The sequence below is a fragment of the Artemia franciscana genome, chromosome 8, assembly GCF_032884065.1.
Source record: "Artemia franciscana chromosome 8, ASM3288406v1, whole genome shotgun sequence".
NCBI lineage: Eukaryota > Metazoa > Arthropoda > Branchiopoda > Anostraca > Artemiidae > Artemia > Artemia franciscana.
In genome coordinates, this window is record NC_088870.1 from 25,932,277 (window position 1) to 25,950,057 (window position 17,781).

Here is a 17,781-nt window from a genome sequence, read left to right on the forward strand (position 1 = left end):
GCTTCTTTAGAATCATCCACCTGAGTACTTTTTAGCCGAAAGGTAAGCAGGTAGTATCTTGCTTAAATTAGAAACGTCTAAAAGTGCTTAAGATCTCTGACATTTCCCTGGTTGCTTTATCAAAATGTTTTCTAATAATGATAAATAGAAACATTTACGAGATCTAAAGAAGTCGGAGTTTCATAGGGGTCCACAAGTGCTGCTATCTGCTGTTACTGGGCACTTTGTTCGTGATTTTGGCTGATTTTGTCATTTATTATCTGGGTTTGTGACTGAGGCAGAGGAATAGTATTGTATATGCCTTTTAAACTTTAGTAGTTCTCTCATTACTAAAGTAAACTGGAGAACCCTTTACTTCTTTCTCAGTAGGTGTACAAAACGTTTTCTGGGTTTTCTGCTGCGAATATAAATGGCATATTTGCGCAAATTTTAATTGAGAGTTTCCTATATCAAATTAAGGCCCCATGCCTTTATGCTAAGAATGTTAGTGAGGGCTACAATACTCGATTCCTGGGGATTTGACCGTTGCTTGAAACAGTTAAGCAATTTGAACTGATCTGTAATATGAGACTATATTCTTAGCATACACGTGCCTTAATGACTTACTAGCATCTAGTCATAATGCTAAAATCACTTACTAATTTAACCATAAAAATGCCAAATTTTGCCATATAATTTTACTCCAATATAAAATTACCATTTGAACTAGTATACATACTCATTGAGAATCTGAAGGCTTGATTTAAGTGTTTAGGCGATACCTTAAAGCACCTTTTCTATAGGGTGTCGGCTTGTGAGATGCTTCAAACAGGCTAAATTGGCTACTTAGGTCTACTTTTGCAGTATTAGCAGAGTTTTTAACTAGTTTTCTTATTCATTTAAATTGTCAAAGGTGTTTTCTATAGGGTGTTGGCTTGTGAGATGTTTCAAACAGGCTAAATTGGATACTTAGGTCTACTTTTGCAGTATTAGCAGAGTCTCTAATAAGTTTTCTTCTTCATTTAAATTCTCAAAGGTGTTTTCTATAGGGTGTTGGCTTGTGAGATGTTTCAAACAGGCTAAATTGGCTACTTAGGTCTACTTTTGCAGTATCAGCAGAATTTCTAATAAGTTTTCTTATTCATTTAAATTATCAAAGGTGTTTTTTATAAGGTGTTGGCTTGTGAGATGTTTCAGACAGGCTAAATTGGCTACTTAGGTCTACTTTTGTAGTACCAACAGAATTTCTAATTCTGCACATACACTTCAAGTAAGAAAAATACTTATCTCTATAGTCAGAATTGCATCCTGAATCCAAAGTTATTGTGCATTTGCATCAGAAAGGAAATTAATATTCACCATATACAGACCTAGCCTATACCAATTCAGGGTATATATTTGCACGTTAGTGAGTATATGTGTATGTATGTGTATATGTGTGTATGTCTATATGTATGTGTGTATGTATATGTATGTATATGTATGTGTATATATATATATATATATATATATATATGTATATATGTAAGCCCTATAGATAGGTAGAGTAGCTCCATAGGAGGCTTAGGCCAAGTAGGACCTTGTCCCAGTGGGGCCCATAATAGAAACTGGGAAACCCTCCCCTGGGGGTCATAATTTCAGGTGGAGGAGGAAGAAGGCCCCTCAAATGTACACTCAGCAGGGCCAACTGCCGTGTTCACGCGTCAGATGAGTTACAAACCTTCTCCCAGTAATGGGTTAAATTGCATGGTGAAGCAGAACACCATCGTGGGAGGATCCTCTATAGGAGGACAACTGCGGCAGGGCGTAAGATCCAGATTTATGGACAACGGCCTCTGTAAAGGGCTGCCTCGACCCTTTCGGGGTACCTGCAAGACTGGGAAACTTGCGGTCAATTTTTCACACTTGAGGAGTGGCGCCCCTCGAGGAAATTATAGCCTAGTAAACAACACAGCACTCTTACGGGATTCTGATTATTGGATAATTTTCTGGGCTTGGTTTGTTTTGATGGGCGTTTTCGGGCTGAAAAACCTCTTCCTAGCTAATTTATCTACTATGGGCTGCCTCCCCGTAGTAGCATAATATTTGTAGGCATGAATATATAATGAGTCGGAGGTAATAGGCTTGGGACTGTCTGTGCAGGATTTCGACTCTTGTTGATAGAAGAGCATCGCCAAGTGCTGAAAACCATGTTGTGACCAAGATGGGCCCAGGATTGCACAAAGCCTCCAACTTACTGGAGGTCCCAGGGACTTCTTGCTGTCCGGTTCTAAGCCGGCTTAAGCGCTTCGGTGTAGACTTGAGAAGATATGTTGGTCCCCATCCTGCACTGGTATCCGGGATCACTGCTTTTCTTGAGGCCAAAATAATTTCAAAGATTTAAAGAACATGAAAATTGGAACTTGGAATGTTACGACGTTAAAAAATGACTATCGCATCGACATTTTGACTGACGAATTCAGACGGTTTGAACTGGATTTATTAGGAGTTTCAGAAACTCATATCCCAGGGGTAGGAAGCATGAAATTAGGTGACATAGAATTTGTTTACTCAGGAAGGAAGGATGGGGTACATAGACAGGGAGTAGGGCTCATGATGAATAAGGAAGCTGCTAAGTCTTGTTTAGGCTGGGAAGGTATTAATAATAGAATACTAATTGCTCATTTTATGACTAAAAAGTTTAGGGTATCAGTTATAGTAGTATATGCCCCCATTGAACCAACTGATGGAGATACTAGTGACTCAGATGAATTTTACTTACAGTTACAGGAGCAAATAGACAGGGTACCAGGTAGAAATATGGTGTTTTTGCTAGGAGATTTTAATGCCCAGGTTGGTAGAAATAGGGATAGATGGTATCCTAGCCTAGGTAATTTTGGTGTAGGAAAAGAAAACAGTAATGGCTATAGGCTTTTGCAATTTTGTAGGTATAACAACCTAGTTATAACCAATACGGTGTTTGGTCACAAAATGGCCCATAAGTTGACATGGTATTCACGTGATGGTAAGACAGCAAACCTTATTGATTATGTTATTGTAAACAGAAGACTAGCAGGATCAATACAAGATACTAGGGTGTATAGGAGTGCCGTTATTGATGTTAAAAGTAAAGATCACCATCTAGTAGTGTCTAAGGTTAATTTAAAGCTGAAATTTCGGAAGAGTAACTCCCTCCCGGGAAGTTATGATGTTGGTAGACTTCAGGATGAAAATTTGAGAAAAAAATTCCAGGAACAGTTGAGTACTAAACTTGAGGGTTTAAAATTTGACAATGTGGAAGATGGATGGAATAATTTCAGAAAAACAATTTGTGAAGTTGCTGATGGTGTCCTAGGGAAGAGTGCTAAGACAGCAACTAGGAATATTAGTGAAAAAGCTTTAGGTTTAATAGAGAGTAGAAGGGGTTTGTATAAGAATTATCTGAGCGATAGGTCGTATGAAAACAAAAGGAATGTAAAGAAAGTGGAGAAAGCATTAAAATATGAACTAAGGAGATGTGAAATGGAGGCGATGGATAAAATTGCTGAGGATCTGGAAGATGCGGCTAGACGGCATAATAGTAAAATATTATACTGGCAAGTTAATAAATTGAAAGGGAGTAGCCGATCCGGACCGGTCCCAGTTAAAGATAGAAATGGGGTCACAATTAGTGATAAGGAAAAAGTTAAAGAAAGATGGGTGGAACATTTTGAGAATGTGCTAAACCGAGATACAGTTGCAGGAAAAGATATAGATGAAAATGAAAAAGTTTGTGATACCTTGGATGTGAAGGAAGATTTGTTTAGTGAGGAAGAATTAGCGACAGTACTAGAAGGATTAAAAAATAATAAGGCCCCAGGTGCTGATAGTATGATTAATGAGTTCCTTAAATATGGTGGCTCTGAGGTTAGGAATAAGCTACTGAAGATTATGAACATGATTTTTGAAAAAGGGGAAGTACCCAATGATTTTAGGAAAACCTTAATTAAACCACTGTATAAGAAAGGTGACAAGAGTGAATGTCGGAATTATCGAGGCATTAGTCTGGTCTCTGTAGGTAGCAAATTACTGAGTAATATGATACTTTTTAGACTGAGACATGCTGTAGATAAAGTTTTAAGGGAAGAACAATGCGGTTTTAGAAAAGGTAGAGGATGTGTCGACCATGTTTTCACTCTTAGGTTAATAATTGAGAAGTCCCTTCGTTGTCAAACACCTTTGGTCCTTAGTTTTATCGATTATGAGCAAGCTTTCGATTCTGTTGATAGAACAGCGTTAACAAAGGTCTTATCGTTATATGGTATACCAGAAAAATACATTAAAGTGATTTGCGCTATGTACGAGAATAATACTGCTGCGGTTAAGGTAGGAAATGAGGTTAGCAACTGGTTTTGTATTAAATCAGGAGTTAAGCAGGGTTGTGTTCTATCCCCCTTTATATGGATCATTTTGATGGACTTCGTCTTAAGGAGCACAGGAAAGGCAATTGGAGACCATGGAATCAAATGGGGAGGAAGAACTCTCCTGGACTTAGATTATGCTGATGATTTAAGCATATTAGATGAAAGTGTGAGCAAAATGAATGAATTTTTAGAGGTTTTACGAGTTCTGGGTGCTAAAATAGGCTTGAAAATTAATGTTAAGAAGACTAAGTCACTAAGGTTAGGAATAAGTGAAGATGAACAGGTGACCTTAGGTAACGAAAAGATTGATCAGGTTGGGAGCTTCAGTTACCTTGGTAGTATTATTAGTAAAGATGGTGGGAGCAGTGAAGATGTTAAAAGTAGAATAGCTAAAGCTCAGGGTGTTTTTTCACAGTTAAAAAAAGTTTGGAAGAATAGAAAGATAAGCCTACAAACCAAGATTAGAATATTGGAAGCTACAGTGATGACAGTGGTCAAATATGGCTCTGAAGCATGGACACTCCGAAAAGCAGATGAAAATTTACTAGATGTTTTCCAGAGAAATTGCCTACGGATTGTTCTGGGTACCCGGCTGACTGACCGTATTTCAAACAGTAGGTTGTACGAAAAGTGTGGTTCAATCCCGCTTTCTGGGGCTATAATGAAAGAAAGGTTGAGATGGCTAGGCCACGTTCTACGGATGAAGGATGACAGATTACCGAAGATTGTCCTTTTTGGCCAACCGTCTGGGGCTACACGGAAAGCAGGTCGTCCTTGTCTGGGTTGGGAGGATGTCATAAATAAGGATTTAAAGGAAATGGGAACTTCCTGGGAGGGTGTAAAGAGGGAGGCTTTAAATAGATTAGGTTGGAGGAGGAGCGTGCGTAGCTGTGTCGGCCTCAGGCGGCTTGGTGCTGCAGTGAGTTATTAGTAGTAGTAGTAGTAGTAAAATTAGCAAGATAATGAAGCACGTCTTAAATTGACGTGGTGGACTACTTCACGATTTATCGGTCATATTGAAATATGTTTGATATCTGAAAGATCTAACTTCCTCTCTCTATGAAGGTATGATTTAAAAATTACTACTTATGGCTATTAGGTTATTACAAATTATAAATACCAGTGGCCAATGCTGGATGCTTCTAAAATAAAGCTGGCCAAAATGACTTCTTCGACTTCTTTCTTGAAAAAAAGAAACACTTGGACGGTCTTACTGGGAGGTATTTTTTGTGTGAAACCGACAATATCATACAAGAGACTGTGACCCTTACCTTCCACACCACCTTAGCTTTATTGGATATGAAACTTGAGGGAGGGGGTAGGTATGGTAGATATTTTGAAACAATCGCTATGAGGTACATTCATGGAAGGAACATGGCTACAGAATAGCCCCCTTCCATGCAAATGTAAAATAATTCGTAAGTTTGTTTTAATATTTGGTGCAGTTTTCAAGTAATTTGCTCGCTGTATAATATTGAAATAAGTATCTCTGTATACTGTAGCGTTAACGAATAAGGGAGTTGCTGACATTTTCGTACGCTGAGGGGCGTGTCTTATTATGGCTGGTAACATTATTGCACTAAGATACGAAAAACATGCATAGCATGGGCGTTTAAGTTTAAGAATATTTTTTGGCAATCACATTTTCAGAACGATCTACTTGGCAGTTAAACAGTTCGTGGTAACGAACTGTAGTAAGGAGCAACCCGGCTCAATAGTGACCGAAACTCTAAAAAACGGAATTTTTTATAACAATAGTTACATCAAAAGAATCACATTTCAAAGCTGATTTTAAATATGTAACTTTCATTAAGTTTAGATTTACCTATCAAAAGTTGCGAGCCTGAGAAAATTTGCCTTATTTTAGAAAATAGGAAGAAACACCCCTTAAAAGTCATAGAATCTTAACGGAAATCACACCATCATATTCAGCGTATCAGACTAACCCTGCAAGGGAAGTTTCAAGCTCCTATCTACAAAAATGTGGAATTTTTGTACTTTTTTGCTGCAAGACAGATCACGAATGCGTGTTTATTTATTTTTTTTCCCCAGGGGTGATCGTATCGACCCAGTGGTCCTAGAATGTCGTGTGAGGGCTCATTCTAACGGAAATTAAAAGTTCTAGTGCCCTTTTTAAGTGACCCAAAAAACTGGAGGGCACCTAGGCCCCTTCCCACGCTCATTTTTTCCCAAAGTCACCAGATCAAAATTCTGAGATAGCCATTTTATTCAAAATATTAGAAAAACCTGATAACCATGTCTTTGGGGACGACTTATTCCCCCACAGTCCCCGTGGGAGGGGCTGCAATTTACAAACTTTGACCGTTGTTTACATATACGAATGGCTATTGGGAAGTGTACAGACGCTTTCAGGGGGATTTTTTTTGTTGCGAAGGGGGATATGTGGGGGGAACTTTCCATGGAGGAATTTGTAATGGGGGAAGAAAATTTCTATGAAGGGGGCGCAGGACTTTTTAACATTTTTTTAAAGATCAATGAAGAAATAAATATGGAAAAGTTTTTTCAATTGAAAGTAAGGAGCAGCATTAAAACTTACAGAGAACAGAAATTATTGCGCATATGAGGGGTTCACCTCCTCCTAATACCTCGCTCTTTACGCTAAAGTAATTTTATTAATTTCAACTATTTATTCTACGGCCTTAGTGATTCAGGGGTCATTCTCAAGGAATTGGGACACAATTTAAACTTTAATGTAAAGAGCGAGGTATTGACGAGGGGGTCAACCTCCTCATATACGTAATAAAAATATACGAAAATAGAAGTTCGTTACAAAAGTTAATTCGTAAGTTACGTATATTTTTACTAATAAAAACGTTCGTAAAAAAAAATTAAAAGTTCTAGTTGCCTTTTTAAATAATCAAAAAATTGGAGGGTAACTAGGCCTACTCCCCCGCTCCTTTTTCTCAAAGTCGTCCGATCAAAACTATGAGAAAGCCATTTAGCCATAAAAATAAATTAATATGCAAATTTCGTTCATTAATTCAAGAACGTTCAGAAATAAAATAAAAAAAAACAAGTTTTTTTAATTGAAAGTAAGGACCGATATTAAAACTTAAAACTAACAGAAATTACTCCGTATATAAAAGGGGCCCTTCTCAACACCCCACTCTTTACGCTAAATTTTTTTACTGTTTTAAAAAGTAGAGTTGAGAGAAAGAGTCAAACTTTAGCGTAAAGAGCGGGGCGTTGAGGAGGGAACAGCCCCTTTCATATACGTAGTAATTTCTGTTAGTTTTAAGTTTTAATATCGCTCCTTACTTTCAGTTAAAAAACTTGTTTTTTATTTAATATTTACAAAATTGATTGAAATTGCTCGTTCAGAAAGGCTTGTTTTGTTTTTGAACTTTCGTTTTTGCCACATCAAAAGGTCATTTTCCATTCATTGAAGTCCGGGAAAACTAATAATGACACAAGAGCTGAAAATCTTTTAAAGACATCTCCAGTCAGTAAATCTTTACAAGGAATGGCTCTCGCTCTATAACTTGCGCGATATCCTGTCATTGTCTGATGACGAGTTTATTATGACAAGAACTATTCAAACAGTGGTGTGAAATTTTCTCACAAAAAAAAATGCATTCAAGATTAAGATTGAGAAAAGATTAAAAGTATTTGACTCAGAAAGGATCGAGAAACATAATTGTACATTGAAATAAGATGTTCACGTAACAAGTGCGGTGCCAAAATAATAATTAAGTAATAGAAATCTGATCTTGGAAATTCTATAGTACAGTACAGAACATTATTGGTAAAAAAGTGGCTAGACTTGAACTGAGTGATAATGACAGAAAACTTCTGTCAACTAGTGAATGTTACATGTTTTTTTGTTTCTATTTGTAGAATTCACCCCTGACTAACAGTACTTCCGTCTAAAGACATAGTATCAGAGATTTCTATCCTAAGATTAGTTAAATTGCTGATAAGTTAAAGGTACTTGATTCCTATAGATCCAGTTACCCGAAAAAGATGCCAGTAAAGTTACTTATCTAGTATTCTGATGTTTTTAGTGTATATTAATAATGTTTAATTAGCGTTTTATGATCATATTTTTAAACAGGCGTTTGTCGCCCAATTCCCAACTGTAATGCCTTCGATAATTTTAATGATTTGATATCCATTTCAAAAACACTGGCTCCTTTGAAAGTATTTGAAAGTTTTATTGTTGAATTGTTATTTGATGAAATGGAAGAAAAATAGATTTCCAACAATTTAGATTTAGTCCAAGAAATAGTGCTGTACAGTACATTACTTGGTTGCAATGTTGGATAGAATCTTTAAACATTTCTAGAAAGATAAAACGTATGCTATGGCGTTATTTGAAGATATAGTTAATGCTTTTGGCAGTATTGACCGTCAGTTAGCAATAGAAGAGGTTTAAGGTTGTGGACGCCCGTCTGTTTGTTCTACATACGCTCGCTAATTTCATTTTTAATAGATCTGAGTGGTTCCAACTCCCTGATCAAGAGACGTCTGAATATTCAGACATTTTTGCAGTTCGCTACAATGTACTAAATTAAGCTCACTTTCATTTCTTTTTATCTTCAATAATAACAACAATTAATGACCATGTTACATTTTCTGCGACTTAACAGCTGTAGCGCTGAGACTGAACCCTCTGACTACGGAACAGACTGGCCTGAGAAGAATTCTTAATGAACTAAACGTTGAAATAAGACAGGAGAAACTGAGAACTAGTAAGCCCAAGAGCTCTTCTATAACTTTTTACTTCCTAAATGTTGACAGTCAGACAATCTATAATTTCTTATTGCCCACGAAAAAAAAACAATTGAAATATTTAGAACACTTTTAGGTGAAGATTTAACAAGGAAGTCACACGTTGACAATTCGACTAAAAAAGTGCCTCACTTTTGCGTTCTTTTTTCAACCTGGAGAGATTGGTATCCAATTGATGTTTTAAAGTCTTTATACTGCAGTTTTGTTGAATTTTTTCTGAATATTCTTGTCAAACTTTGCATCTGGGGCTGAATAAAGATTAATCATACCGACTTGAGATGGTACAACTAAGAGGTGTCAAAATTATACGTGGACAGAGATACTCAGCACATAATCATGCTCTGGATTAACTTGATTTGAATTTCCTTGATAGTTGTAGACTTAAGTTGGCATATCGATTCGAACCAGAATGTCGATCTCTCCAACTTATCATGGTTTATTATTGGGCCTTAAGAAACCTTGCATCTCCTCAGGTTTAGAAGGTGTACCGAACGTGGACATACACGATGTGATAGAAAGAATAATAAAAAAAAACTGGATTCAGTGACAGTAAGTGTGTTCTTGCATATTTCTTCAAGAGGAAAAATTGTGTTGTAAATCTGACCGCAAAATATTTACCAGTGGCCAACGACAAAGACGTTTTAATAGACGCCTCCCTGTTATTTCAACAGTTCTGTAATGTAGAGTTTAAAGATAACTTAAATTTGGACGATGTGCTAATATGGTCGATGAGCTACCGATATTTCTGCCTGGAATGTTCAAGTCTCATAAAGCCATGCAGCTGGCAGGTAGCCTGTGCGTGCTGATGACATATAGAAGCAGCACAAACGCTGGATTGAACCAATGGCAAAACAAATTTGCCAGTATTTTGTAGATGGTGGTTGGCTACCTTATGCAGTAGGATGGAGCACTTCATCTAATTACTGAGTGGTAGTGACGTCCTAAATTGCTTTTTTTTTTTTTATAGAAGTATTCCGCTTGGATTGACTTTGTTTTTGACGCCTATACAGGTGGGCCCACCGTCAAAAGTCAAACCTCGTATGGAGTGAGCAAAAGGAAAACAGTGCAGACATACCACCAGTTTCAGTATTACCGATAAATAAGAAGACAGAAGACTTTTTCTGCAACATTAACAACATCAAATGACTATAAGATGATATCTGGGAAACTCATAAATACCTCGTCTCAACTTCAGCCAGCCGAAGCTGATACCAACGTTTTTTTTTGTTTTTTTTTTACAGTAAGATCATACTTTGTTCAGTCAAGCAAAGATTGATCTGTTTGATTGGAAATTGGAAAGCATCTCTGCCGTCATTCCATCGAGTCCTTATACACGTCAACTTTTTTCAGCCTTTTTACAGCTGTCTTCCCTTCTTTGGTGCTGCGTGAGGGGAGGGGGGTCAGCACTTACGTCAATAAGTAAGAAAGGTGCCAACTATGGGTCATATTTTGATTTATTGTGAGCCAAGAGTGAATGAATGATTTATTATTAATGAGCATAGAACGCGAAGAATTAGAAGCAATCAATTTGGAAGAAATAATCAATTATTTTGCAGTGGCTAAAATAAGAAGATTTAAGGTTTAGAATAATTGATGGAAAATTGTGTTAGTAAATGAAAATTTTATTAAAATTTGGACTGAAAATTTTGGGAGACAGTGGGAGGGATTAATCAACCTTATGTCCCAGGCGCGAGAGAGACCAGGACTGCCACTGTTATGCACCCGTATGCCCCACAGCCAATTATATTTTCTTTCAGTGATGAATAGAAAAATTTACAGAAGCAAGAAAGCGGCATTTTCCCACGGGTCCGAAAGTGCTGCCATGATTTCGACTGGGTTTATCATTTGTTTTTTCGGATTTGGGATTGAGGTAGAGGAATATTATCAGATGTACCTCTTAAACTTTAAAAGTTCCGTCATTGCTAAATAAATTGGAGCTTATCCTTTGCTCCTTTCTATGTGGTGACGTCAAAAAATTGGCCTACGGCAAAAAAAAATCAACTTTTGAACTAAGACAGATAGAATTTTTTTTTTCGACGGCAATTGATAGCTCTTGATGAGCTGATCATGAGATATTCTAGTTTGAAAGTTTCGGGGGTTGACAACTTCAATAGTAGGGTACACACTGAAACCAAAAAAAATCTTCGGCAATAAGGGGTTTGCAACTTTGGCTAGTCGGTGTACCTATTTTTGTTTCCGGTGTATTTGATGGTAAGACCAATTTGTTTCCAGTGGTAAGACATGCAGGGGACTTGTAAGTAATAATCGTCTGTTAGGCTACAAGCATCTTCAGTGAAGAGGGGTTTGTAACTTTTGCTAGTTGGTGTAGCCTACCCATACTCACTGTAACCTAGAATTAAGTGTTTACGCAACGGGTACAAACGATAACGTAAAACAATGAGGTATTTTCGTAATAATTAGTGTCACTTATGGTATTTTAATCCTGAAAAGTTACGGATAGCTTTATAATAACGACTAGATTATATAAGATACTGATCCAAGTTTTCATCCGTCACGATGTCTACGATTGAAAAGGATAAAGTTTAACTGGTTGCAAAGTCAATTTAGTCCCTTCTTTCGATATTCTTTTGTTATTGTTGTTTTTTCAATGCTTAGGAATAGCCTTTGATCATGTGATAACTGATCGTGTTCTTCTTTGAACATAACGTTTTAGAAGCTTTGATAGGCTGACAACTTCAGCGTTTAACCGATAGCAGAGAAACAGAACCAAAGTGTTGCTCTCGCAACATTATATTCGGCGAAGCCGGAGAAAGGTTGCTGTAACACTTCACGCTGCTCAGGCAACGTAGGTCTAGTTGATTATGCTATTGTAAACCAAATACTGAAAGGATCTAACAAGATACTAGGGTGTATGTGAGTGCTGTTATTGATTTCAAAAGTAAAGATGACCATCTAGTACAGTGTCTGGGGCTGTTCTAAAGCTGAAATTTAGGAAGGGTAACTTTCTTCCATGAAGGTATGACCGTTTTAGACTCCAGAATGAGAATTTGAAAAGAACTTTCCAGGAATAGTTGAATATCAAACTAATGAGTCTAAGATTGAACAATGTAGAAGATGGATTGAGTGATTTTAGGAAAATAGTCTGTGAAGTAGTAGATGATGTCTTTGGGAGGAAAGTTAGAAACGCAGCTAGGAATATTAGTTGAAAATGCTTTAAAGTTTAGCAGAGAAAAGGAAGGGCTTGTACAAGAAGGGTTTTAGTGACAAATCGTATGTAAATAAGAGGAATGTAAGGAAAGTTGAAAAAGCCTTAAAATTTGACTTTTGGAGGTGTGAAGTGGAGGCCATGGATGAAATTTCTCAAGACCCATAAGATGCACCCAGGCGGCATACCAGGAAGAATATTGTATTGACAAAAAACTGAGAGGGAATAGTAATTCTGGACTTGTCCCAGTTAAAGAATGGTGCGGCACCACAATTAATAGTAAGGGCAGAGTTATAGGGAGATGGGCAGAACATGTTGAGAATGTGCATAACCATGATAAAGTTACAGGAAATGATATAGAAAATAATGTAAAAAGTTAGTGGGACTTTGGACATGAAGGACGAATTATTTTGCGAGGAAAAATTAAAGGGAACACTAAAAGGACTATTTATTTTGCGAGGAAGAATTAAAGGGAACACTAAAAGGACTATTTATTTTGCGAGGAAGAATTAAAGGGATCACTTAAAGGATGAATAAATACAAAAGTCCCAGTGCTGATATTGTGGATGTATGAGTTTTTTACATATGGTAGTTGTGAAGTTAGGGATAAATTACTGAAATTATGAATATGGTTTTTGAAAAGGGGGAAGTACCTAGTTATTTTACAAAAAAGATTAATCAAATCCTTCTATAAGAAAGATGACAAAAGAGAGGGCGGTAATTATAGAGGCATTAGAATTGGTTTCTGTAGTAAGCAAATTACCTAGTATGATGCTACTTGTTAGACTTAGAGATACTGTAGATAATTTTTTAAGGGAAGAAGACTGTGCTTTAGGAAAAAGAAAGGATACGTTGACCAAATTTTCACTCTTAGATTAACAATTGAGTCGGGCCTGAGTCATCAGACCCCTTTAGTCCTTAGCTTTAAAGATTATTAAATATTAAAAAACAACAGATTTTTCAAGTTCAAGTTCTTTATTATTCTTTAACTATACATATTCAAACTATTCACATAACATCCCGGCAGGGAGACTGGCTCGAAAGCCGGGCGACAATACAAACAGTAAAAACAAACAAACGCAGAAGAAGCGGACGTCATCACACTTCTCACTCTATCTCACACCAAAAAATAAATGCCAAAAAACATTTATCAAAATTATTCTCAATATTTATCCGATAGCTGAAGGGTCGGGAGCTACTCACAAATTAATATTTACTAATTAGCAGAGCTTTAATTTTAGTTTTTAAAGTTATTAGCGATAGACTCTAATCAAAAAAAGATTCATATGTGTTCCAATAATTTGTAATAATATTTTTAGGCGAAAATCTAGACCGTTCGGAGACAATGAAAGGCACAGGAAGCCTACTTAAAGGACAACGAGTAGTATATGGTCGGACTGAGGGAGGGCCTGGAAAAAATGATTTAAAACAATCTGGTTGCAGATCCTTTAGATAACGGACACGGAAAAGAATCATTGAAAAGCTAAAATTTTGTCTAACCGGAATGATATTAAAATAACTGTAAAGACTCTTAGTTGGAGATTTACCAGGAAGACAAACTGGGGAATAAAATAACAGCTTAAGGATTCTCATTGCTTTATTTTGTAACTTCACAATTGGAGAAATATGTGACTGAAACGTACTCAAATAAATAATGGAACAATAATTAATATACGAATGAACAAGAGAAAAATAGATTGATTTTAAAGCATAAAAAGGAAGGAAAAACAACCGAAAGTAAACAGGAACATTAAAGCTTAAAACGAACAGAAAGTATTCTGTATATGAGGGGGGCTGCCCCTTCCTCAACTCTTGCATTTTATGCAAAAGCGTTAAAGCTCTTTATAAATACATCTTATTCAAATTTATACTATGTTCGAGCAGACTTTCGTAAAGAATGGTTACAAAAGGTTAAACTTTAGCGTCAAGAGGGAGGATTGAAAAAGGGATAATCGCCAGGAATGCGGAATAATTTCTATTCGTTTTAAGTTTTAATGTTGCTTCTTAATTTTATTTGAAAATACTTGTTTTTAATTATTTCTGGCCATTTTCAAATCATGCCAGGAAACCCGCTCCCCCCCCCCCCCTTGTGTAAAATTTATCCTGGAAAATCCCCCCTGGAAACTATCCTCCCCACGGAAAATTCTCTCCGTGGAAACTCCCCCCCCCCTCAACAGAAAATATCCCCGATTTTTTTTCGCATACTTCCCAATAACAAATGCTATATGTGAACAATTGGCAAATTACGAAACCCACAGTCTTTTCCGTAGGGATAATGGAGGGGGGTGGTGGTGTTAAGTTATCCCCATAGCTGTAGTTGTGTTGCTGAATCAAATGGCTATCTCAAAATGGCTATCGCAACTAGCGAGGGCTAGTTGCCCTCGAATATTTTTGATCACTTAAAAAGGGCTCTACAGCTTTGGATTTTCGATCAAAATGAACCCTTTCCCGATATTCTAGGAACTCTGTGTCGATACGATAGCCCCTGGGGAAAGAAAAAAACACATAGAGACACATTTGTGATGTTTTTTCTGGAAAAAAATACACAACTCCACATTTTCGTTTGCAGGAGCTTGGATCCTCTATAGTAGGGTTCTCTGTTATACTAAATCTTATGCTGTGATTTTCATTAAGATCGTTTGAATTTTTTTCTAGGGATGGGGTGGGACGGTTTCCCTCTTTTTTCGAAGATCGGACAAATTTCTCAGACTCTTAGCTTTTGATAGGTAACAATAAACTTAACAAACATTATATATTTGGATTCAGCATAAAAAGTCAACTCTTTTGATGCATGTATTGGTATCAACTGTTTTTAAGAGTCACTCGGCCCAATAGTGGCTACGAACGTTCACCACGTTGTTAGTAACGTTACTACCTATCGTTTGATCAGGAAGCATTTGATTCAGCCGATAGAAGAGCTTTTGCAATTGTCCTACTCTCGTATGGTATACCAGACAAATACAGGAAACAAGGTTAGTAGCTGGTTTCGTAGTGAATCAGGTGTTGAGCAGAGTTATGGTCTATCCCTGTTTATATGGATTATTTTGATGGTCTCTATCACATGGAACACTACAAAGGGTGTGGAAGATCATGGAAATAAATGGGAAAGGAAAACTCTCCTAGATTTAGACTATGCTGATGATTTGATACGTCCTAGATGGAAATGATAGCAAATTGAATAATTTCTGGAAGTTTTGACAGCTCAGTGCGTAATAACAGGCTTGAAAATCCATGTTAAGAAGACTAGGTTGCTTAGATTGGGAGTAAGTGAAGGTGAAGAGGTCATATTGCGAAGCGAAAAAATGGATCAAGTGGATAGCTTCACTTATCGATGTGGTATTATTAGTAAAGATTGTGGATACAGCGAAGAAGTTAAACCTTGAATAGAAGGCCCGATTTTTTTTTCACAGTTGAAAAAAGAGTGGAAGATGAGGAAAATAAGTCTGTGAACCAATATTAGAATATTGGAAACTACAATGATGACAGTTAAGTATGACAGCGTAAGTCATACAAATGATGTAAGAAGTAAATGATGACAGCTTAATTACGGTTCTGACACGTTAGTGATCTGACAGACGGATGAAGATTTATTAGATGTTCTCCAGAGGCATTGTCTACGAACTGTTTTGGGTTCCAGTCTGACTAACCGTCTTTCAAACAGTAAACTGTGCGAAAAATTTTTTTCTATGTTAGGGCTATAGGTAAAGAAAGGTTAGGATAGCGAGGACACGTTTTGCGGTTGAAGTATGATAGATTTCCAAAGATTGTCCCCTTTGGCCTACCATCTAGGGGTACATGAAAAGCAAGTCGTTCCCAAATTGTTTGGAAGATGGTCGTAAAGAAGGATTTAGGGAAAATTGTAACTTCTAGGGATGATGTAAAGAGGAAGGTTTTAAATAGATTGAGATGGTGGAGTAGTTTTCACAGCTAACCTGGCCTCAGGTGCCTTGGTGGTGCAGTGAGCTAATATTATTTTCATCTGTAGTATTAGTCGTATTTCTGAACAGTGGGCTTGAATTTTCTGACTGTTCTGAATAAAACATGCGTTTTAAAATTTTGATCCGATAGGAAGGGGGATTCTAGGGTCATAAAAGCGCATGAGAGAGGTCTGGATTCCGTCCAATCACTTTTGCCCTTCAAAAAGGCAATATGACTTTCAATTTCCTGTTGATAGAGCCTCCTCCCAAGTTTCTACTACCACACCTTCCACATGAAGCGGTCTAGGAAAAAAAAATAATAACTGAGAGGCACATAGCTCTTGTGGTATCGCTATTGTGTTCTCTTTCCTTGAACCACAAGTTGAACCACTTTCCTCTCCCTGGAAATGCAATTTGCTACTCCTATAACCCCAACTTAAGCTTGGATTCAGACATTAAAATTCTAATTTTGAAAGTGTATTAGAACGTCTTATATTATTTAATCTGAAGAGAAGAAACTCTTGGAAATTTGTAATGCTTACCTTCCTTAATTATGCAATCCTTATCGTAGAAATTCCTATTTTGTTTCTTGCAAATAAAAAGCATAACTATTCTTTTATATTTCAGCTTTCAGAAGAATCGGGTAGTAGTGGAGAATCCGAACCTGAACATTCAAGTTTTGACGACAGTCCTGGGACCATATCAGCCGCTTTTCCTGTTGCTATGTGGGATGTTGAACAATGTGATCCAAAGCGATGTACTGGGAGAAAATTAGCTCGGCATAATTTAGTTAAGCTACTTCGGCTTGGTCAGAGATTTGGTGGATTGGTGCTTACACCTGTTGGTGAACTGGTAAGATTTTGTTGTTGTTAAATATAAATATAAAGATGTTCAAAATGATCTCAGTAAATGATCTGGTTATCGTTTATTGTAAAAAAAAACGATAACCAGAATTATCCTTTGCGACATCTTAGAAACAGTACACAGTCTTGCCATATATTTGTATATATGGCAAAACCCCCATATATGGGGTTTTGACTCGTTTCAAGTATGTATTTTGTCAGAATTACCTTTATACATATAAGATAACTTTTCCGTGTGTTCATCTTTGTGTGTGTCTCTCTGTGTGTTTGTACTCTCACAGTGAAGAAACTGCTTAAATTATTCAAGCTATAAATGTGAGGTTTTTGCTAAATAATTTTATAACCACGGACTAGGCTGAAGGCTGCAAAAATCAAAAGTTTCATTACTGGCAAAAAAACTAGACCTCCGTTGCCTGTGCAACGGGAAGTGTTGCAGCAACTGTGCCCTGTTCCTTAGGGCACAGCTGCGGAGCAACACGTGCAACTGTGCCCTACGGGACACAGTTGCGGAGCAACAGTCTCCATTATGTCCTTCAGAGGACATTTTTCTAATGCGGCTTCGATTGTTATCTTGAAGCATCTTTGATATGGTTTTATTTCGAGCTCCTACTAAACTGAGTTTGGTAAAATGTTTAGCTGGTCCTGAAATAAACGAGAAATATAAAACAAACAAAAATTGGCAAAAATTGCAAATTGCTCCGAGGACATGACAACACTTCTAA

The 17,781-nt window shown here is 37.0% G+C and overlaps 1 protein-coding gene across 6 annotated transcripts in view; it reads left to right on the forward strand.

Moving 5' to 3' along the window:
* LOC136030212 (18S rRNA aminocarboxypropyltransferase-like) overlaps positions 1 to 17,781 on the forward strand; it is a 128,372-nt gene that overhangs the window by 11,805 nt on the left and 98,786 nt on the right. For all 6 annotated transcript variants that reach the window (XM_065709012.1, XM_065709014.1, XM_065709013.1 and 3 more), the window contains exon 3: positions 16,824 to 17,048. In XM_065709012.1, the coding sequence (XP_065565084.1) occupies positions 16,824 to 17,048 (225 nt within the window). The remainder of the gene's footprint in view (positions 1 to 16,823; positions 17,049 to 17,781) is intronic.